This window comes from Ranitomeya imitator, chromosome 3 (assembly GCF_032444005.1).
Source record: "Ranitomeya imitator isolate aRanImi1 chromosome 3, aRanImi1.pri, whole genome shotgun sequence".
Classification (NCBI taxonomy): Eukaryota; Metazoa; Chordata; class Amphibia; order Anura; family Dendrobatidae; genus Ranitomeya; species Ranitomeya imitator.
In genome coordinates this window covers 222923810-222948820 of record NC_091284.1, presented here as the reverse complement: position 1 = coordinate 222948820, position 25011 = coordinate 222923810, and the positions used below count along the sequence as shown (strand labels likewise).

The window sequence follows — 25011 nt, the reverse complement described above, 5'->3', positions numbered from 1 at the left end:
CCTCCTCCTCCATGCTTCACGGTGGGAACCAGGCATGTAGAGTCCATCCGTTCACCTTTTCTGCATCGCACAAACACACGGTGGTTGGAACCAAAGATCTCAAATTTGGACTCCTCAGACCAAAGCACAGATTTCCATTGGTTTAATGTCCATTCCTTGTGTTCTTTAGCCCAAACAAGTTTCTTCTGCTTGTTGCCTGTCCTTAGCAGTGGTTTCCTAGCAGCTATTTTACCATGAAGGTCTGCTGCACAAAGTCTCCTCTTAACAGTTGTTGTAGAGATGTGTCTGCTGCTAGAACTCTGTGTGGCATTGACCTGGTCTCTAATCTGAGCTGCTGTTACCCTGCGATTTCTGAGGCTGGTGACTCGGATAAACTTATACTCAGAAGCAAAGGTGACTTTTGGTTTTCCTTTCCTGGGGCGGTCCTCATGTGAGCCAGTTTCTTTGTAGCTCTTGATGGTTTTTGCCACTGCACTTGGGGACACTTTCAAACTTTGCCCAATTTTTCGGACTGACCGACCTTCATTTCTTAAAGTAATGATGGCCACTAGTTTTTCTTTATTTGCTGCTTTTTTCTTGCCATAATTGTATCATACAATTATTAGGTTCTGTAGAAGGACGTAGATCTGGGGATTTATTATGATGGAATATAGGCTGAACTGGATGGACAAATGTCTTTTTTTGGCCTTACTAACCATGTTACTATGTTACTATAATACAAATTCTAACAGTCTATTCAGTAGGACAATCAGCTGTGGATCCACCAGACTTCTGCACAACACAACTGATGGTCCCAACCCCATTTATAAGGCAAGAAATCCCACTTATTAAACCTGATAGGGCACACCTGTGAAGTGAAAACCATTCCCGGTGAATGTAAGATGCGCCTATTCTGGCACTTAGCCACTCTCCTCCCACTCCCGTGTAGCGGTGGGATCTGGGGTAATGAGGGGTTAATGTCACCTTGCTATTGTAAGGTGACATTAAGCCTGGTTAATAATGGAGAGATTTCAATAAGACACCTATCTATTATTAATCTAATAGTAGGAAAGGGTTAAAAATACACACACACATTCATTAAGAATAAAGTATTTTAATGAAAGAAGGAAAGGCACAGGGTTTTATTATCTTTATTGTACGCTGAATCCAACTGAAGACCTTCATTCTCTTGTAAAAAATTCCAAAATAAAAAAAAGGAATCTGATTGGTTGCTAAGGGCAACTGACTCAGTCTCACTTTACACCACGTTTGATAAACCTCCCCCTTCATAACCCTATTACACATACTGTCCACCTACTTTTGGACCACTATATATATATTTATTATAGCACCATTTATTCCATGGCGCTTTACATGTGAGGATAGTTATACATAATAAAAACAAGTACAATATTCTTGAACAATACAAGTCACAACTGGTACAGGAGGAGAGAGGACCCTGCCCGCGAGGGCTCACAATCTACAAGGGATGGGTGAGGATACAGAAGGTGAGGGTAGAGCTGGTCGTGCAGCGGTTTGGTCGATCGGTGGTTGCTGCAGGTTGTGGGCTTGTCAGAAGAGGTGGGTCTTCAGGTTCTTTTTGAAGGTTTTGATGGTAGGCGAGAGTCTGACGTGTTGTGGTAGAGAGTTCCAGAGTAGGGGTGATGCACGGGAGAAAACTTGTATACGATTGTGGGAAGAGGAGATAAGAGGGGAGTAGAGAAGGAGATCTTGTGAGGATCGGAGGTTGCTTGCAGGAAAGTACCGGGAGACGAGGTCACAGATGTATGGAGGAGACAGGTTGGGGATTGCTTTGTATGTCATGGTTAGGCTTTTGTACTGGAGCCTCTGCGTAATGGGGAGCCAGTGAAGGGATTGACGGAGGGGAGAAGCCAGGGAATAGCGGGGGGGACAGGTGGATTAGTCAGGTAGCAGAGTCTAGAATAGATTGGAGGGGTGCGAGAGTGTTAGAGGGGAGGCCACAGAGCATGAGGTTACAGTAAAGATGATGAGGGCATGGACTAGGGTTTTTGCAGATTCTTGGTTTAGGAATGTACAGATCCATGAAATATTTTGGAGTTGAAGGCGGCAGGAAGTGGAAAGGGCTTGGATATGTGGTTTGAAGGAGATATCAGTGTCAAGGATTACCCCGAGACAGCGAGCTTGTTGGACTGGGGAGAGTGGGCAGCCGTTTACTGTAATGGATAGGTTCGTTGGGGGGGTCACGTGAGATGGGGGAAAGACGATGAATTCTGTATATAATATATTCCAAAATAAAAATTCAACAATATCCCATACCTGTCCGCCGTACAATCAAGTCCCACTCTGTAAATCCATCTGAAGGGGTTAAATACATTTACAACCAGGAGCGCTGCTAATGCAGCCGCTCTCGGCTGTAAAAGACTCTGGAATTAATGAAATCCAGGGAACGGAGCTTCAGTGACAGAAATAAAAATTCTAACAGTCTATTCAGTAGGACCATCAGCTGTGTATCCACCAGACTTCTGCTCAACACAACTGGTGGTCCCAAACCCATTTATAAGGCAAGAAATCCCACTTATTAAACCTGACAGGGCACACCTGTGAAGTGAAAACCATTCCCGGTCACTACCTCTTGAAGCTAATCAAGAGAATGCCAAGAGTGTGCAAAGCAGTCATCAAAGCAAAAGGTGGCTACTTTGAAGAACCTAGAATATAAGACATAATTTCAGTTTCACACTTTTTTGTTAAGTATATAATTCCACATGTGTTAATTCATAGTTTTGATGCCTTCAGTGTGAATTTACAATTTTCGTAGTCATGAAAATACAGAAAAATCTTTAAAATGTGAAGGGGTGTCCAAACTTTTGGTCTGTACTGTATGTCCAATTTGCAAGCCAGAGAGAAAATCTCGCCGTACGGATGCCATATGGATATTTTTTGAGTAAAAAAAATAAATAAATCGCATCCTCGCATTGAATACGGATCACTGTTCAGGAACTTTTCTGTGTATCTCGGCCCAGAAAAAAAAGGACCGTATTTTATATGTTAGGTGTGACCCCGGCTTTAAAATCAATATCATACATATGATTGGGGTTGATCTGCAGCACATAAATACCTGTTTTTTTTTTATGAAAGCCCTAATCAGATAAATTGAAAAGTCATTGAAATGTCTAACAAATCTGGAACGAGTGAATTAACCCCAAGTGTTCAAACTTGTTGGATTGGACATTTGGATTTTGGCATGGATTCCGAACAGAGGTCCGTATAAAATCGGACGACAATTTCTATCCGACTCATGTGAACGGGGCTTACATAATGCAGTAAAGCAACAGGAAGTTCCATGAAAGAAAACCCCACAAAGCAAAACAAGCAAAAGGCAATTAGCATGCTACTATTAAGTTCTTTGGATTCTGTCCAAAAAAGCCTTGTCTGGATCTGCGGAAGAAATCAGAGCGATTTCTGACTTGCATCTTGCACCAAAACACATGTGGGCTTATAATATTTCCATTTGGACATGTGTGACCTTGGATGAGTTATCCAAACTAAAATACCTGGCTCACCTGAAGAGACGAATCTGTTTGTAAAGTAGACAAAGTATTCACATGCTGTAAAATATTGTCTTTGGAATCCTCCTCCATCTTATGGCAGGATTCTGCTGGAGAAACGGACACCTTCGAAGCGACACTGAAACAGAGTTCCAAAAGGGTTAGGGGGGTTTCCTATTTTCTAAACATTGAGCATACTGTGAACAGGAATAGTGTAATTACAGGAATTTTTTTTTCTTCATTTAAAGGAATTGTCTAATTTTTCCTGTTTGCCGAGGAAGGGGGGGGATAGGGGGGTGCTAAAGCTGCAGCGCTCTTCCTGTTAATTACATATGCGTCTGAAAGCGGGGACAGCGACGCCAGCGCAGATTGGGTGCAAGGCTCACATGTCATAACAACCTCACGTGAGCCCTGGGAACACGAGTCCCGACATAGCTGGAATGGCGCCGGCACGGGAGGCGAGTATAAGTGGTTTTATTTTAATGGGGCCAATCGCTCAGATTGTCCTAGCAGTGGACAACCCCTTTAAATGCCCTTGTTTGCGGCTAAAAATTTGGATAAGTTGTCTTCTATACACTTGTCATTGTACTGTCCATTGCTGGCTGCAGAATGAACTAACTGGGAAACTATGAGCGAGTTCCTGGTCGCCTGACGGGAGAGTGTATCACTTATCTGTTTTTTCTAAGCTTTTCCCAGCAGATTTACTACAACAGACAGCATCAAAGTTGAATGTGCAAAGAAGCAAAGTGCCAGCAATAGCCAAACAATACAATTGCAAAAGTGATTTAAAAATTTTTATCTACTATTAACATATTGAAAATAGAATATAAAATATATAAACAAATACACACACACGAAAATTGTACCCAAAGATAGATAACCTTTTCTAAAGAAGGAAATATAGCTCACAGTAATGTACTAGATGCCAAATCCAACATTAATCACTAGCAAAGAAATAGCATGATTTACAAAATCATGGGCAAAACCCAGGCAAATAATGAACTGTCAAAGTGGCACCAGTCCTAAAATCTCATTCACACTCCTATATAAGATGGTCCGTGTATGGACCTTGATGCACGGATTGTCAGTGGGTCTCCTGACCTGAACTTGACAGGCTGATACTACTATGCCAGTCTGTGCATCTTTGTATACAGAATAGGACGTCTGAATTCAACATAAAACAGTGTAGACAGCCTGAAACAAGCATTTAAGGGTAAAGCTGGAGTAACTTATATCTTTATTGATTTTGAAATTCCCCATTTATGTCATAGCTTGTAAAATGTCCCTCGCTGCTGTCAAGCTGCTTAGGCTGGGGAAAAGTGGTTTTATTATCATTCAGAAAGCTGCTTCATGAAAGCGAGATCCTTCCAGTAGGGAATCTGTAGAACAAAGCTTCCTACAGGCTGCACAAGAGAGAATGTTTTCTTCCTTCTGGAGAAGAATTATTTATAATACTTTTTGAAAACTAAAATGTCTGATCAGAAACCCTGCTGTGCAGCTTCTACATGTAAACTTGTCATTCATGATGATATTAAAGATGGAATATGAAGTGTGAAGAATGTGTCAATGTTTTCAACTCCTGCCTGTATTTGGTTTGAACTGTCATTCTATGTTGAGAATAGTTCCTTTAAGGCAACGGTGGGAAACCACCATGTGGGGCCCGCAATGACATTTTCTCTGTACCCTCGAGTAGATTCCCAGGGACCACAGTATTTGAGACGGCGGTCATGGTTTGCCGACTCTTTAATTACTTCTTGCAACTGCTGAATGCTATGCTGCATGCATTGATGAATTACATCCTAGCCAGTGCCAGTGTCTAGAAGTTTTTTTGGGTGGAGTACTCCCGTCCCACAGATGAAGACAGCAGCAGCCCCAATGTTTCCTGTGATGTATGTGCTCCAGGCACAGATATTCCTGTTATGCACATGCTTTAGTCTTACTGTCTCCTGTGATGTACATGCTCCAGCTCCATTGTCTATTGTGAAATACATACTTCAGTCCCAGGGTCTCCAATTTGATATGTTTCAACATCTATATTATGTTATGCTTCAGTCCCAGTGTCTCCTATGTGATGTGTATAATCCAGTCCCAGTGTCTCCTATGTGATGTGTATTATCCAGCCCAGTATATCCTATTTGATGTGTATTATCCAGCCCAGTATATCCTATTTGATGTGTATGATCCAACCCCAGTGTCTCCTATGTGATTTGTATTATCCAGTCCCAGTATCTCCTATGTGATGTGTATGATCCAACCCCAGTGTCTCCTATGTGACGTGTATAATCCAGCCCCAGTGTCTCCTATGTGATGTGTATTGTCCAGTCCCAGTGTCTCCTATGTGATGTGTATGATCCAACCCCAGTGTCTCCTATGTGATGCGTATTATCTAGTCGCAGCGTCTTCTATGTGATGTGTATTATCCAGTCCCAGTGTCTATGTGATGTGTATTATCAATTCCCAGTGTCCCCTCTGTGATGTGTATTATCCAGTCCCAGTGTCTCCTATGTGATGTGTATTATCCAGTCCCAGTGTCTCCTATGCGATGTGTATTATCCAGTCGCAGTGTCCCCTATGTGATGTGTATTATCCAGTCGCCGTGTCTCCTACGTGATGTGTATTATCCAGTCGCCGTGTCTCCTATGTGATGTGTATTATCCAGTTCCTGTGTCTCCTATGTGATGTGTATTATCCAGTCCCAGTGTCTCCTATGCGATGTGTATTATCCAGTCGCAGTGTCCCCTATGTGATGTGTATTATCCAGTCGCCGTGTCTCCTACGTGATGTGTATTATCCAGTCGCCGTGTCTCCTATGTGATGTGTATTATCCAGTTCCTGTGTCTCCTATGTGATGTGTATTATCCAGTCCCAGTGTATTATCCAGTCCTAGTGTCTCCTATGTGATGTGCATGATCTATTCTATATAATGTATATGTTGGAGACCTCCCACTGATTGCGTTCTATAAATGTAACATGAGCAGTGATGAATTTCCCACTGTGAGGAGACCTATAGTGTAATATACATCTGTGTTCAGAACAACCTATTGCTGTGAGTTCTTTACAAAACTTATGAAGAGGTTGACTGCGCTTCAGACCACCACAAGCCTGGAAAAGCAGTTGTGAGTAGCAACATTTTCAATACCACATTACATCACATGTCCCACCAAAGAGAAACATGGTGGCATAAATATTACAATGGCAATCGGCAGAAAAAAAAAAGATTCCATATCCTTGCTTTAAGGAATTACTCTCACAGCAAACATAGAGTATTGCAGAATCGGAATTTTTTCCAATTCCCCTTCTCCCAAAAACTGAGCAAGCAATAAAATAAAGCAATTCCTAATGTAAAATGTAGCATCTAACTAATGCTTTTGTTTAAGAAAAAAACATCATGTTTCTCATCCATAGTTGGGTAAATTACACAGAATTTTACTCAATGGATCAAACTAGTCCTGAACCGGTGTAGTGTGCCAAGGGAGAAAGTTCAATCAAAGGAAGTAAATTCATAGCTCAAAGTTCAGTCATTGTCGTTTGTCATTGTGCACATTGTGTGCGGAGCTTATTGTGCTGCTTCTGGAACTGCTGAAGAAAGGGAGGAACATATAACTAGCTGTAAAGGAGGAAAACATGGACGAGGAAAGAAAAGCAAGACACACAACACACACTAAAAAGAGAGGCCGAGAATATACCGTAATTAGATACATTATGAAATCCTAAATACAGACATTGAGGAAATCGAAAAACTGGAAAATAAATATCCTCTTGTTACTAGGCCTTAGTATTAAAACTACTAAAAGCAACAGACATACAGTAGAAAAGGTGAAGAATAAAAGCACAGTAAATAGCCAGTTACTGCGTCCCTGGAATCATACAGTGGGATGGGGTTGTTCTCTTGGCTCAAACCTTACTCCTTATTAACACCCTCACCTCTGCATGAAGCCCATACAGGAGGGAGTGCAAAGCTTCCCAGTGGAGGCAAAGCAAGGAGAGGCCACTCAGCAGGGGGCAGAGGAAGCCGAACAATGAGCGGACAAACTAACAAAGGAAGTATGACAAGAACACAATGGGGCATTGTGATAATGTTCCGCTGCCAGGAACCTGTATGCTCACACATAGACAAGTACCAATGAGCTGCTCACAGCACAGTCCCTACAATGCATGACTCACACCTACATGTCAGCGATGACAGACCCAATAATACATCGTTCTAAGCGGTCGCTGACATACACAGAAGCCCTCCATACGTTACCACTGCTACCTCATAGTTTCATCTGCTTATTCCTCTTATCCTTCTTCATTCTCTCCATTTCTCCCTCCCTTCCCCTAGCAATCAGGTCTGTTCCTGCCCTGCAGGTTGCTGTGGGGACTCTGCCTTAGCTAAGGATGGCATTGTTAGAGTACAATGACTTCCCCCACCCTCACTCCATGCTCGGAGCCTCTCCCACATTCCTCACACTTGGCCTCTGAACACCAGGGAAGGGAAACCACAAGGGACACTTCAGAGCACCCATGTTTTTATGTGCGGACACTGACTGGCCTTATGCTTTGTGCTGTGCATAGTTTGCATGTGAATCTCTGCGCATGGCTTACAGCATATAAAGAGCAGCTCAAATAGCTACTAAAAAAAAAAACTAATACTTCTATTACCTAAAATATAATTATTTGCAGTGGCGTAACTACAAAGTGAGGGGCCCCGATGCGAACTTTCAAATGGGGCCCCCCCGCGCCAAAATATTTCCCACCGAAATTCACATTTTCCCTATTCATTTCGCACACTATAGTCGTGTTGCAATGTTGTGTAGTCTGACCTAATACTGCCCTGTACTCGCTGAGAAAAATGATTTTATAACTAACATGTCCCTATAGTAATATGTCCTCCCTCGCTCTAATTCCAAGCGCACTCCCGGCGTTTGAACTCTGTGTGCTGTTTCTTCCTGGTATGACGCTGCAGTGCGTCATTTCCAGACCTGTGCAGTGTGGGGGTGTATTGGGTGTACTGGTTGGCTCTGGAGCATACGCACTGCACATTCTGACACTGGCAAGTACACGCAATACTCCCCCACAGTGCACATGCTGGACCTCTGCCCACAGCCGTGTACAGCCCGTACACACACGGCTTCGCTCCGAGAACCCGTACACACACGGCTCCGCTCCGTACACCTTGTACACACACGGCTCCGCTCCGTACACCTTGTACACACACGGCTCCGCTCCGTACACCTTGTACACACACGGCTTCGCTCCGAGAACCCGTACACACACGGCTCCGCTCCGTACACCTTATACACACACGGCTCCGCTCCGTACACCTTGTACACACACGGCTCCGCTCCGTACACCTTGTACACACGCGGCTCCGATCCCTACACCTTGTACACATGCGGCTGCGCTCTTTACACCTTGTACACACGCGGCTCTGCACCGTACACCTTGTACACACGCGGCTCCACTCCTTACACCTTGTACACACGCGGCTCCGATCCCTACACCTTGAACACACGGCTTCGCTCCGAGAACTCCGTACACCTTGTACACACGTGGCTCCGCTCCCTACACCTTGTACACACGCGGCTCCGCTCCCTACACCTTGTACACATGCGGCTGCGCTCTTTACACCTTGTACACACGCGGCTCTGCACCGTACACCTTGTACACACGCGGCTCTGCACCGTACACCTTGTACACACGCGGCTCCACTCCTTACACCTTGTACACACGCGGCTCCGATCCCTACACCTTGAACACACGGCTTCGCTCCGAGAACTCCGTACACCTTGTACACACGTGGCTCCGCTCCCTACACCTTGTACACACGCGGCTCCGCTCCCTACACCTTGTACACATGCGGCTGCGCTCTTTACACCTTGTACACACGCGGCTCTGCACCGTACACCTTGTACACACGCGGCTCTGCACCGTACACCTTGTACACACGCGGCTCCACTCCTTACACCTTGTACACACGCGGCTCCGCTCCATACACCTCTTACACACGCGGCTCCGCTCCATACACCTCTTACACACGCAGCACCACTCCATACACCCCATACATACACGAATCCGCTCACCTCTTTCACCCACGGCTCAGCTTTGTACACACCTGACTCCGCTCCGTACACCTTGCTCCACTACATACATACACGGCTCCGCTCTGTACACCTTGTACACACACGGCTCTGTTACATAAACATCCCCTCATTCAGCACCATGACAATCAAGCACAGCAGAGTCCTGCATAGTGCATACACTGAGGCCACTGATCATGTGACGCCTGACTCCTCCCCTCCTGTGACCTCATCACAGGTCCTGTGCGCATAGAACAGGTAGGTGTGTGTGTGTATGTCAGGTGTAAGCAGCACATCACTCACCAGCTAATGCCTGCCATCTCTCCAGCTTCAGTCAGTGACACGCACAGCCCTTCTGCTAGGTCACATGTCCTTCACGGACACGCCCACTCGCCGCACACTGCTGAAAGTCTGGGGAAGCTGTGGGCGTGGCCAGCAGGATGCGTGCGTGACTTGTCTCCTTCCCCTGCTACTTGTTTGCTGGACTGGGCGGGCCCTGAAAACACTGTGGGCCCCGTCGCAGTCGCGACCCCTGTGACCGCAGTTGTTACGCCCCTGATTATTTGTATATTCTCCATGGAAGGCATTTTCAGCATGATAGTAATATATAAGATTGTGACATGAAAGTTGGTTAAAATGAGAAAACTGGAGCTAAATGTCCTAAAATAATAATAATAATAATAATAATAATAATAATAATGTACGAATTAATGTTCAGGTCACAAGTGAAGTTTTAATAAATACGATTTCATAAGAAGTCTGCACTCCACCCAACAGCGGACGTCACCAAAATTAAGGAACAGATATGTTGGATTTTAACATGCCCGATGCTTTGTTCTCATGGCAGATAAGCCACCGCCAGTGTCTGGTAGCCTTTTCACGATTTTCCCTATTGAGAACACCTGCACGCTCAGCTGAGCTGAATGTGCATGGCTAGGCTGAGCTCACCATAACAATTCTCACCCAGTGGCTAGTTCTGAGCAGTAGACCATGGACTCTAAAGGTACCTTCACACATAACGATATCGTTAAGGATATCGTTGCAACGTCACGCTTTTTGTGACGTAGCAACGATCCCGCTAACGATATCTTTATGTGTGACAGCGACCAACGATCAGGCCCCTGCTGGGAGATCGTTGGTCGCTGGGGAATGATCAGGACATTTTTTTGGTCGCTGATCACCCGCTGTCATCGCTAGATCGGCGTGTGTTACCATTGTAAAAGTAAAAAAAAACAAAAACAGTACATACTCACATTCTGATGTCTGTCACGTCCCTCGCCGTCAGCTTCCCTGCACTGTGTCAGCACCGGCCGGCTGTAAAGCAGAGCACAGTGGTGACGTCACCGCTCTGCTTTACTGCCAGCGCTTACACAGTGCAGGGAAGCTGACGCCGGGGGACGTGACAGACATCGGAATGTGAGTATATAGTGTTTTTTTTTTACTTTTACAATGGTAACCAGGGTAAATATTGGGTTACTAAGTGCGTACCTGCACTTAGTAACCCGATGTTTACCCTGGTTACCCGGGGACTTCGGCATCATTGAAGACAGTTTCAACGATGCCGAAGTTGTTCCCCTGATCGTTGGTCGCTGGAAAGAGCTGTGTGTATGACAGCTCCCCAGCGACCACACAACGACTTACCAACGATCACGGCCAGGTCGTATCGCTGGTCGTGATCGTTGGTAAATCGTTTAGTGTAACGGTACCTTTAGGCTATGTGCACACGATGCGGATTTTGCTGCGGATCCGCAGCAATTTTCCATGCGTTTACAGTACAATGTAAAGCTATGGAAACCGCAATCCGCAGTGCCCATGCTGCAGAAAAAAAGGCGCGGAAACACTGCGGGTTACATTCCGCAGCATGTCAATTCTTTGTGCGGATTCCGCTGCGGTTTACACCTGCTCCACAATAGGAAGCCGCAGGTGGAATCCGCACAAAATCTGCATAAAAACCGCGGTAAATCTGCGGTAAATGCACAGGTAAAACGCAGTGCCTTTTACCTGCAGATTTCTCAAATCCGCTGCGGAAAAATCCACAGATCTACAAAATACGTGTGTACATACCCTAAAAAGCAAAGAAAATACAGCAGAATCAATAGAAAGGGGGAATACAAGACCCTCATCTATCAGTCAGGGAGGAGAGCAGGTAACAGTGAGCCACTTGCTTTGGTGGACCTGATACATTACACATCTCACTGGTAACAATGAGAATTGCTTTATTTCTTTTTTTGCTGTTCCGCCGCAGGAGGAAATGATCATTTACAGTCGGGTTCCTCCTAAATTACAACTAAATGCTGGGGGTCCCTGAGTTGAGACCCCGTGTTGTGATGTAAGGCCACTAATTTTGACAGGCTGATGTACTGTAGTGTTTACCTGTGTTTGCCCTATTAGGGTAAAATTCAACAAGCATATTATAGCGACTGGTCTTACAGTACAGCATAGTATAGGTACCTTTTCTGTAGTAGGTTTAAAGAATAGCATTTCAAAGCATCATGCACTGCAGAGGAATCCATTCAAGCAAGCACTGAAAGACAAAAATGTACACACAAGTTACATATAGAAAATACCGTAAAACATCATCCTATATTATATCCTCGATAATCAATGAAACGTCCCTTAATAACCTACTTCTGAGCAGATGTGGTTAAAAAAAGTTTAATATTACTCCTAGTGGTGTGTTTGTTTGTTTGTTTGTTTGTTTGTTTAACGGGAATTTTTCTAGGAAAAAAAAAAGTAAAAAATAAAGAATACAACAATAGATTTTTTTAACTAAGTTTTTTTGGCTCCTTTTATGAGCATGACTAACTTTTTTATGTTGCTACAGATTCAGTGACCACATTTAAGACATTTTTATTTCTTTAGGCAGAAATGCTTCAAAAATAGACCTGTAATATTTACCAGCTGAAAAAACTAAAAACATAAAAAAATAACAGCATCATGTACACTATAGAAGCGTTTTCTCACTGAAGTCAATAGGAAGTGTAATTGAGGGTATGAAGGGCATGTCCATGCGCTAAGTATTTGGAGTCTTGGCAAAAGAAAAAAAAAATACTGAATAAAATACACACATTTTTTGCAGCATTTTTAATGTGTTTTTGTCCCATTCATTAGAATAGGTGAAAGACACTGCAAAAAATGCCGAAAGATTAGACATGATGCAGATTTGAAACGGCTTTAAATCTGCCAGGAAAAAGTAAATAACATGTGCATGACTTTAGGGATCTCATTCACTGTGCTGTTACTAGGAAAGCCTTCATTTTTGTGATAAAATGTGCAAAAACACAGCAAATACCCATGTGCATACCCCAAAGTGGATTTTAGTGCAGAATTTGTTTCAAAAACCATGTTAAAAAAAAAAAACTAAAACATCTCTGTGTGATCATACCTTCATTGATACAGCAAGTTTTCTGCCTTCAGTGCTTTGAACCACACACACACACACACACACACACACGTTGCAGTACAAGACTCCATCAAATCTGAAAAATCTGCACATGCAGGTGGAGAAATAGGTTCCAAATTGCCAGAAAGTAATTTTTATCAGGTGGCAAGTGTTATCAATACAAGAGCAAAGGTCATCAAAACAATACCTGCATCACACAATCTGAGGCAAACTACCAAATGCCTTGGAACTAATTTACTCAGTATTCTGAGGACAACGAGAGAAAAACATAAAAGAAATTGCTTGAAGGACAGCAAATTATCAGTACAGGAGAAAGTTATATGGAACCACTAAAAAGGTGACCATAAACTTCCAAAAGCCGTTTGCCGAGCGCTCTTTTAGTGGACTGCTTTTCCTTCCACCACCCTATACACATTTTCAATTGACCTCAGATAATCTAGCAGTAGTGACAAGTGTGGAGACACGAGGGTCAGTGGGGGCGCTCTTTCGAAAGACTGCACGGTTCGGGGATCATCCCACTGAATGCCCGCACTCCTTCCCCATTGGCAGAACACTACTCAGACAACACATGGTGAAGGTACCGCACTTCGGTAAGACTTTGGTCACCAACTGTTAAAACATAGATTACATTCACAAGTACACAAGACGGTTCAAGTGACAAGAGTTTCACCCTCCCACTGACTCACCGGGGATTAGAACCTCTGCAACATCGGAGCATCCAGGCCCAACTACCCCAAATCAGCAGCACTTCGCCATTTGGCGGGCATACACTGAGAGGAGGTAACGGTAAACTTAGGAAGCTGACCTTAGCACAGAGAGGTATCTGGCCAAGTGACCGGATTGTTCCAACCTGGGTTATCTAAACTAATTCATGGGCTCAGTGTTGGGCAGTGGAGAAGTTCTGTAATCTGCCAGCTGAAACCATGGTCTCTAAACTCAAGTCCTGTAGTATCACACTGATCACAGGATCAGGCCCCTTTTTAGATCCCTCAGCTCCCATTTCAGGGCACTGGGCTCCACAACGTTGGGGGGAGATAATCATGGCTGTACTCTCATTGTTAGCTAGCTCAATTAGACTGAATAATTGTCCCCCAAATGATGCAGACTAACTAGTACATTGCAGGGGGCTGATGAAATCCGTAATCAGCAGGCATTCCACAAATTAACATACAAAAAGGGGCACCTCACAGTCTCACATGAAACATTGCCTCATGTCCCTTGACTTACTGAAGGAATAGTATGTCTGGCATATTTAAGAATAGTTAAGCCCCACACAAGTGGCCAGATTTTCCTCATTGACGCTGAGTCATTACAGTAGGCAATTGGCTACATGCAGTTGATATATTTTAATATTATATACAGCACTGTGCAAAAGTTTGAAGCAGGTGTTGAAAACATGCTACAAAGCAAGTTTTCAAAAATAGTTTATCAAATAACAACATGCAAAGTGAATAAACAAAAAGGAAATCTAAAGCAAATCAATATTTGCTTTGACCACCATTTAATTTAAAAACTGCATCAATTCTTCCAATTACACCTACAGAAAGTCATGAATTTTTGTAGGATCATAGTCAGATGTATGACTAACCAGTTATACTAAACCGGAATAATTGGTAATCATCATCATTTTCATATATAGTTTAAAATGCAGTTATAAATGGCAGCATGGTGGCTCAGTGGTTAGCACAGCAGCCGTGCAGCGCTGGAGTCCTAGGTTCAAATCCCACCAAGGACAACATCTGCAAGGGGTTTGTATGTCTTCCCTGTGTTTGCGTGGGTTTCCTCCGGGTACTCCGGTTTCCTCCCACATGCCAAAGACATACTGATAGGGATTCTAGATTATGAGCCTCAATGGGGACAGTTTCAATTATTATTATTATTCATTTTTATAGCGCCATTTATTCCATGGCGCTTTACAAGTGGAAGGAGCAATTATAGCCAAGTACAATAAACATGAGCAAAACAAGGCACTAACAGGTACAGAAGGTGGGAGGACCCTGCCGGAGAGGGCTCACAGTCTACAGATTTGTAAAGCGTTGTGGAATTAATGGCGCCATATAAAGGGAGTAAAATAAATAAATACATAAATAAACAGAAACAGCTGTGAAGGAGGCTTAACCCCTTAGTGACCGGGCCAAATTTTTTTAAAATCTGACCAGTGTCACTTTATGTGGTAATAACTCTGAAATGCTTAAACAAATCCCAGTGATTTTTTTTTTTTTTTGTGTGACACATTCATTATACTTTATGATAATGGTAAATTTAGGTAGATATGCTTTGTGTTTATTTATAAAAATATCAAAACATTGACAAATTTAAAAAATGTGCAATTTTCACATTTTGAATGATTATCCCTTTAATTCAGATACAGGTCCTTCTCAAAAAATTAGCATATAGTGTTAAATTTCATTATTTACCATAATGTAATGATTACAATTAAACTTTCATATATTATAGATTCATTATCCACCAACTGAAATTTGTCAGGTCTTTTATTGTTTTAATACTGATGATTTTGGCATACAACTCCTGATAACCCAAAAAACCTGTCTCAATAAATTAGCATATTTCACCCATCCAATCAAATAAAAGTGTTTTTTAATAACAAACAAAAAAACCAACAAATAATAATGTTCAGTTATGCACTCAATACTTGGTCGGGAATCCTTTGGCAGAAATGACTGCTTCAATGCGGCGTGGCATGGAGGCAATCAGCCTGTGACACTGCTGAGATGTTATGGAGGCCCAGGATGCTTCAATAGCGGCCTTAAGCTCATCCAGAGTGTTGGGTCTTGCGTCTCTCAACTTTCTCTTCACAATATCCCACAGATTCTCTATGGGGTTCAGGTCAGGAGAGTTGGCAGGCCAATTGAGCACAGTAATACCATGGTCAGTAAACCATTTACCAGTGGTTTTGGCACTGTGAGCAGGTGCCAGGTCGTGCTGAAAAATGAAATCTTCATCTCCATAAAGCATTTCAGCCGATGGAAGCATGAAGTGCTCCAAAATCTCCTGATAGCTAGCTGCATTGACCCTGCCCTTGATGAAACACAGTGGACCAACACCAGCAGCTGACATGGCACCCCACACCATCACTGACTGTGGGTACTTGACACTGGACTTCAGGCATTTGGGCATTTCCTTCTCCCCAGTCTTCCTCCAGACTCTGGCACCTTGATTTCCGAATGACATGCAAAATTTGCTTTCATCAGAAAAAAGTACTTGGGACCACTTAGCAACAGTCCAGTGCTGCTTCTCTGTAGCTCAAAAGTGGCTTTACCTGGGGAATGCGGCACCTGTAGCCCATTTCCTGCACACGCCTGTGCACGGTGGCTCTGGATGTTTCCACACCAGACTCAGTCCACTGCTTCCTCAGGTTCCCCAAGGTCTGGAATCGGTCCTTCTCCACAATCTTCCTCAGGGTCCGGTCTCCTCTTCTCGTTGTACAGCGTTTTCTGCCACATTGTTTCCTTCCAACAGACTTACCATTGAGGTGCCTTGATACAGCACTCTGGGAACAGCCTATTTGTTGAGAAATTTCTTTCTGGGTCTTACCCTCTTGCTTGAGGGTGTCAATGATGGCCTTCTTGACATCTGTCAGGTCGCTAGTCTTACCCATGATGGGGGTTTTGAGTAATGAACCAGGCAGGGAGTTTATAAAAGCCTCAGGTATCTTTTGCATGTGTTTAGAGTTAATTAGTTGATTCAGAAGATTAGGGTAATAGGTCGTTTAGAGAACCTTTTCTTGATATGCTAATTTATTGAGACAGGTTTTTTGGGTTATCAGGAGTTGTATGCCAAAATCATCAGTATTAAAACAATAAAAGACCTGACAAATTTCAGTTGGTGGATAATGAATCTATAATATATGAAAGTTTAATTGTAATCATTACATTATGGTAAATAATGAAATTTAACACTATATGCTAATTTTTTGAGAAGGACCTGTAATCCCACCACACAAAAACATTTAAGGCTGTGTGCTAGAAAACCACGAAAAAAAATGCATACATTAAGCATCCTATTATTGGAATGCAATCCGCAATTTTTGTGCACATGTTGCATTTTTTTCCGCGGCGGATTCGCATTCCAGAAAAAAAAACACAGAATGCTCATTCTTTGTGGGGAATCGAGGGGATTCCGCACACATAGGAAGGAATGCATTGATCCGCTTACTTTCTGCATGTGGTTATGCCCACCATGCGGGAAGTAAGCGGATCATGTGCGGTTGGTACCCAGGGTGGAGGAGAGGAGAATCTCCTCCAGGCCCTGGGAACCATATAATTGTTTAAAAAAAAAAAAATTAAAATAAAATAATCATGATATTCTTACCTTCCGGCGGCCCCGGCAGTCTTCCCGCTCCTCGCGATGCTTCCGGTCCATCGCGAAAATTACTTGTGATGACGTAGCGGTCTTGCGAGACCGCACGTCATCTGAGGTCATTGCCGCAATGCATTATTGGGACCGGAGCATCGCGAGGAGCGGGAAGGCTGTGGGGGATGTCGGAAGGTGAGAATATCATGATTTTTTATTTTTTTTATTATTTTTAACTTTCTATCTTTTTTACTATTGATTCTGCATAGGCAGCATCAATAGTGAAAAGTTGGTCACACTTGTCAAACACTATGTTTGACAAGTGTGACCAACCTGTCAATCAGTTTTCCACAGATCGCTTGGAAAACGCTAGCATTCTGCAAGCTAATTACCCTTGTAAAACGCTAGTGTTTAGCGGGAATACGCATGCAATATACCAGCGGCAGGAGTTGCGGAATTGCCTTGGAAATTTCTGCGGAAATTCTGCAACGTGTGCACTTAGCCTAAGGCTACTTTCACACTAGCGTTTTTTGCAATCCGTCATTTAGGGCAAAAAACGGATCCTGCAAATGTGCTTTTTTGCCCATAAACTTGTATTAGCGACGGATCGCGACGGATAGCCACACGTCGCGTCCATCATGCGATGGATCCGTCGTGTTTTGGCGGACCATCATCACAAAAAAAACGTTCAATGTCCGTCCCGTCCGCCATTTTCGACCGTGCATGTGCGGCCAAAACTCCGCCCGCTCCTCCCCGGACTGCAGAATGGGCAGCGGATGCGTCGAAAAACTGTATCCGCTGCCCACGTCGTGCAAAAAATTCACAACGTCCGTCGGCCTGACGCATTGCGACAGACCCGTACCGACGGAAGTGTGAAAGAGGCCTTATAAGTAACATTTCCCACATGTCTGCTTTACATCAGCATCATTTGTAAAATGTTATTTTATTTTGTTAGCATTTTAGGAGGTTTAAAAATGTAGCAGTAATTTTTAATTTTTACAAGGACATTTACAATATTTTTTTTTTTTTAGGGACCTATCCTTGTTTGAAATGACTGAGGGTCCTATATATTGGAAATCCACAAAAATGATACCATGTTAAAAACTGCACACTTCCACATATATTGAAAACTGCAGTCAGGTAGTTTATTAACCCTTCAAGTAATATTCAGAAATTAATGTAAAGTGGCATAACAGAAATGAAAAGGTGTATTTCTACCACCTAAATGTCTCTAACTTCTGAACAGGCCACTGTAGCCGGCAGACAGGCCGCTATTTGTCCATGAATTACCATGACAAATATCAGGACCACACAATCATGATCTCTGGGTGCTGATAGTTAGATAGGAAGCCCCCCACACTATGTTAACCATATATATGATGTAGTCACTTTTGAGAGCAGCATCTAAGGGGTTAAACAGATATGGACGGTGCCCACACTGATGGTGGCTGATGCAGCAAGTTGTCAGCTATAGCGTACAGCCAACAGATGCTGGATTGTCACCTGTATGGGGAGGGTAATCTCTTAAATCTCAGGTCAGTAAAAAGATGTATTGGTGGTCATTAAGGGGTTAAAACTGGGTGAGGAACAGCCAAACTCCTGTAGGTGAAGCTGTGGGGGTCTTTTTAAGATCAGGAGACATTCAGTACAGCATGACTCCAGACACAACAAAGTTATACTGAATCAGCATATTCGCTCACATGCAAATATTTCAAAGAAGGCTGGGGTATCAAGAAGCACCAAGAAATGGGCAACTTTAGGACCAGTGGTCAGCCAAGGAAAGTTTTTGCAGCAAATTAAAGACATCTCATGTTTCTTTCCATTTGAAATTGGAAGATGGCCAGAAGGCCATCAGCTCAGAACTGTCTGCAACCAGTGGGACCCATCTACTGTTTGGAGAGGTCTGGCCAGAAATAGACTTCATAGAAGAATTGAGGGCAAAAAGCCATATTTTCAACATGGAAACAAAGCCAAGACACTGGTGTGGAGAAAAATGGCAGCAAGTGCTCTGGACTGATGAATTAAAATGTGTAATATTTGGCTGAAAAAAGAAGGAAGTTTGGTCTGAAGAGCGGTACAAAAATGAGTGTCTGCAGACAACGGTAAAGCAGGTGGAGGTTCCTTGCAAGTTTAAGGCTACAGTTCAGCAAGCTGACTTGGGCAGGAATAATAGTGTCCTCAATGATGAGAAACACAGATACTTATATTATTATCCATCATGCAATACCAACAGGGAGGCATCTGATTGGCTTCAACTTGATTCTGCAGCAGAACAAAGACCTCAAACAGACTGCGAATATGACTAAGAACTACATTTAGCATAAAGAACAGAGTCCTGGAAACGATAATCTGGCTGTGTAGAATACCGAAGGCTGACGGCGGGTACCGTAAATGTTAATGAAATAACTTTGCAGAGCAATGACCAGGAACGCTTCTAATTTTAGCCATTAATTGATAAAAATAACATAATAATCAACTAATCTGATCTAAGCAATTATATATGAAAAACAATCATTTACAACAAAAATAGGGTGTAACAGATCAAGCAAAACTCATAACACAAAAAAAACAAGCCCAAATTTGCTTATTTATCAGCACAATGCCCCTTACCTACAATGCCTTGTAGCGGACTTAATTATTGTCTTTATAACACAGCTTGATAAAATTAATGTTCTTTATTTGTTCCTCTCCAGGCAACTGTGGGTCCCATCACATCGCTAGTTGTTTATATGACACACAAGTAATGTCTTAGAAAATGTATTCTTATCATCAGTGATCCCATCCATCTGCCCCTACCTATGTGGGGGCAGGAAGTGGGCTCAGCAGCGATTCGATCAGCTTTCTACCCCTATTCTAAAGCGCATTTGTCCAACCCGCGATGTTATCTGCGAGTTTTTCAGAATTGAGAACATACAACGAAAACCCATTTAAACTTTCTGACCTGCGGCTGATAAACGACCAGCAATTAGCTACGTAGAAGCCGATCTGCAGTCATTTAATAGGCTGTTCGATAAGCCAATCCGCTATTCCATGCGCACACAACGATCAGAATTGGAATGTTAAACTTTTAAAAAGATGACCGAGGAGGATGCAGATAATATTATGGAGAGAATTTACTAAAGGCTCTATGAATGAACAGTTAACATCATTAAAAATAAGGCCTTTACCTATTGTATACGATTAGTTTAATTTGGTAGCTCAAAAACGTTAAAAGATGGGTCATGAATTAATGACTCTTTACCTTATTAGGGCTCGTGTACATAGCCATATTTTCGATCCGAGTGCAAACTGGTGTTTTGTCAAATGGAATTGGGATCGAAAAAAAACGTGTTTTTAGGTTATGTATGTTATTTTATGGGTCCGTGCACATATCCAATTTTTTCCTCAGATACAATCTGTCACAGGGAAAAAAAAATAATAAAAAAAAATAATTGGGAGCATGCAAAATTTCCATCTGATATTCAGATTGCACCTGGCAATGCCTGCTAATGAGTGCGTGGAGCAGAAAAAAACAAAACAAAAAACAAATGCAACTGCACTTGGATGGCATCTGAGTGCAGTTCGATTTTTCACAGGCTGGCAGAATGGTGAAGTTAATTTTTTCACAGTGGTGTGACTCTGGCCTTATGGCCTTAATGTGAGTAAGAAACAGGTAATTAATTGAACTTATGTGCTAAAAAAAAAAAATAAAGTGGGGCAAGATAATGAAACGGCATTCCTTGCTATTATTTTTAGGGCAATGAGAAGGATAACTTTGTTCTTTCAAGTTATAACGGGAAACGATTGTCCATTTTACATACTTTTTACATGAGGCCCTACAGGCTAGAGAGCTTTCAGCCACACAAATAATTATATATCAATAGTGGATATTGCATACAGTACTCTGCGGGAGCATATCCTAGTTCGGACTGTCTTAGAAGGATATACTATTTGAGAGCCAAAAAGTTTGAACTTTAAATTAATGATCAGATAGAGAGCATAATAATTACATCGGAATAACCAAAAAGGAGAAAGTACCAGGCCCACCGCTACATAAGCTGCAGTCCAGCGCATGTATTACTGCCAATAGCAACACTAAAGCAAATATTGCCATCTTTGTAACTGTTTGCTGCTAGTGCAGATATTTATTTTGCTTTGTTCTCCTGAAGCAGCTTGTGTATACTTTCTAAAGTTATGCAACAATAGTAATAAATTCCAGGCTGGATTATTTTAAGTTTAGCCTGAGCAAAACAAGCAGAAGAACACATTTGTAACGCAGCTGCAAAACGACATAATAACTGCTCATAGACTCTACCCGCATTGTGACCTGTGGAGACTAGGCCGCTTTGTATCTACACAGCAGATGAGATTGCTCCTTTGAGGGTCATCCACGCGTGAGGCTTTGGTTTCAACCCAACTACTTGCAAACTTCCAAACTTCTTTCATCTCTCGGCACCTCAACCTCTAATTCGATATGGTTCCAACACAGTCTGTGCCCGCAAACAAAATTGTACCAGGGTACAACAAGCTGACTACAGTTAAGATCTCACAAACCCTCCATCCGGCTTGGTCTTCTAGAAAGTATTTTTCAAACACATACATGACATTTCTTGTTAAATAAACAAAAAAAAACAAACCTGGAATAAAGAAAAAAGTTTCCAACCCTATCAAAAGGACCATGGTGGATGAGATGTATTACTGATATCATAAGACAGATCACCTATTTGTCGACCTCCCACTGTGTATAAAGAGATCCATCACATGAAGACTTTCCAATGGGTGTTGAGCAGCTGGCCAAACACTCAATTCGTATTGTGGATGGACAATGTAACGCCGCCTCGCTGACACTTTACTTGGCAGTTTATATTGCAGTGCAGTATTGTAGAAAAACAGAAAGTAACACCAACACTGGAAATACAGTCAATGCATCACGAGAGAAAACCATAACTATGACTGCAATCGACAAGAGCTCCGATTCTGAAGATTTTTAAATTTGCCAACAATCAGATGTGTTAAGTGGCACTGTGTGTATGTCATGATGACAAGATTAGGGGATCACAGCACTAAGATGTTTAGCAGTAGTTTAACTCGCTCTCGTAATCTACTATATAATTGTCTAAGGGTCACTTCCGTCTTTCTGTCTGTCTGTCACGGAAATCCAGCGTCGCTGATCTGGCCGCGACCAATCAGCGACGGGCACAGTCCGGCCGCAAATTGGCCCCTCCCTCCTCCCCTGCAGTCAGTGCCCCCTCCATACTCCCCCCCAGTCAGCGCCCACATAGCGTTAACCGGATAACCTTACACCACAGCATAACATGGTGTAAGGCAGTCCATTAACGCTGCCATTAACACTCTGTGTGACCAACTTTTTACTATTGATGCTGCATAGTAAAAAGATCTAATGTTAAAAATAATTTAAAAAATTTTAAAAAATCATTATATACTCACCCTCCGGTGGACCCCGGATCCAGCCCAGGCCTTTCCCACTCCTCGCACGCCGCTCCGGTCCCCAGAATGCATTGCGGCAATGACCGGAGATGACGTAGTGGTCTCGTGAGACCGCTACATCATCACGTGTTATTGACGCTTGGGACCGGAGCGGCGCACGAGGAGCGGGAAAGGGCTGGGATGGATCCAGGGGCTGTCGTAGGGCGAGTATGTAACTATTTTTTTATTTTAATTCTTTTTTTGTAACGGGATATGGTGCCCACATTGCTATATACTACATGGCCTGTGTTATATACTGCGTGGGCTGTGTTATATACTATGTCGGCTGTGCAATATAATGCGTGGGCTGTTTAATATACTACGTGGCTGTGTAATATACTACGTGGCTGTGCAATATACCGCATGGCCTGTGCTATATACTGCGTGGGCTGTGTTATATACTGCGTCGGCTCTGCAATATACTGCGTCGGTTATGTAATATACTACGTGGCTGTGCTATATACTACGCAATAAGTCAAGATCAGAATTACTGCAACCCAAAAATAAATCATCAACACCCATGACAGTGAGATTTATTTCTACCTATAATGAAAAATGGAAGCCCATGAGACAAGCTCTCTCTAAATTTTGGCCTATCATTATGAATGATCCCCTTTTGGCAAAAAGTGTTCCCTCTACTCCATCTATTACCTACAGGAGATCCCAAAATCTGAAGGACATGCTGGTTCACAGCCAATACAAGGGTGAGACCACTCAAAATATCTTCAACTCCAGAGGACCAAGTTGGGGTTTTTTCCCCTGTAAGAAATGTCTGGCCTGTAAAAATATGGACAGGGCCTAAGAATTTAAAGACACACAGGGCAAGACCTTTCGAATTACTCACAACACCACATGTGGCACAGACTGTGTGATTTACCATGCCACATGCCCGTGCCATCTCATATATATAGGCATGACATCCAGACAACTTAAAATACGGACTCGGGAACATGTCCGAGATATAACCAATGCCCGTGAGGTTAGTGACTTAACGCTTTTAAAACCAATACCGCGTCATTTTAAATTAGCCCACAACTGTGATCCAAGCTTACTGAGGGTAATTGGCATTGACAGAATTTTGAAGGACTCAAGAGGTGGTAATGTAAAAACCAAATTGGCTCAGCTTGAAACCAAGTGGATCTCAAGGATAGGCTCACTTCAACCCAAAGGCCTAAAGGAAAGTGATGAGTTTTGCTCCCTTTCTTTAATAATTTCGGGGCTTTTGATAGTGCTCGTATTTCTCTTTTTATCTTATCTATTTTATCTCTTTATACGTGTGCATATGTAAAAGATTTATATGAATATACACATTTGTGCATTCATTGTTATGTACTCTTATTTTATAGGAATTTTTCCCTCTACAGCCTTTTATGTATTTTAGTATTAACATTGTGTGTTGGACTACGACCCCCAGGAAGAAGTTACGTTGCGAAACGCGCGTCGGGGTTATCCCCCTCACGGCAATCCCTCCATCAGCAGGTATATACATGGCGCTATTGTCTTGCTTATGACTTTTTCGTATGCTTCCTATATGAGTATATTGGAACTTTAGATTAACCCTCAGAATGCATTGGCACTTTATTATTACCAACTTGGCAACTAATTAGTTATTATAGCCAGATACCCCTTGGTCACTTTGGGACTATTGACGTATATACTCTTATGGCCTTATACTAATGTATTAGATTAACCCTCAGAATGCACTGGCACTTTATTATTACCCACTTGGCAACTAATTAGTTATTATAGCCAGATACCCCTTGGTCACTTTGGGACTATTGACATGTATACTCTGATGGCCTTATACTAATGTATTCTATTGGCATTAGTTGCATTTATTTTGTAGTTACCATTCCACATAATCCAGAGCCTGCTGTTACACCTATGTTTGATATTCATTATATTTATTTTCTCATGTGTATACACTTGGTTCTATAATGTATATGGATTGCTCTGAGTCCACTCTGCCTTATCTCTACCTCCCTTGTTCTGTATATATTTAAGCATTATTTACATTTTGTCTTTTAATTGTTATCTATAAAATTTCTAACATTTTATTTTTGGTTTGTTACTTCCCTCTTTCTTTGGATATATATACTACGTGGACTGTGCAATATACTACGTGGCTGAGCAATATACTACGTGGGCTGTGCTATATACTACTTCGCTGTGCTATATACTATGTCAGCTGTGTAATATATTATGTGGCTGTAATATACTGCGTGGGCTGTGCTATATACTGCGTGGGCTGTGCTATATA

The 25011-nt window shown here is 42.5% G+C and overlaps 1 protein-coding gene across 5 annotated transcripts in view; it reads right to left on the bottom strand.

Annotated features, from left to right (window-relative positions):
- The window catches only part of SOX13 (SRY-box transcription factor 13), a 61203-nt gene that overhangs the window by 23798 nt on the left and 12394 nt on the right, over positions 1 to 25011 (bottom strand). For 3 of the 5 annotated variants that reach the window (XM_069756173.1, XM_069756174.1, XM_069756176.1), the window contains exons 2-3: positions 12020 to 12092; positions 3522 to 3645 (exon numbers count right to left, since the gene is read on the bottom strand). In XM_069756173.1, coding sequence (XP_069612274.1) covers positions 3522 to 3645; positions 12020 to 12081 — 186 coding nt within the window. In that variant the 5' untranslated portion in view covers positions 12082 to 12092. Of the gene's footprint in view, positions 1 to 3521; positions 3646 to 7761; positions 7903 to 12019; positions 12093 to 25011 lie in introns of those variants that run through there. The other 2 variants (XM_069756177.1, XM_069756175.1) reach the window with 2 other exon arrangements.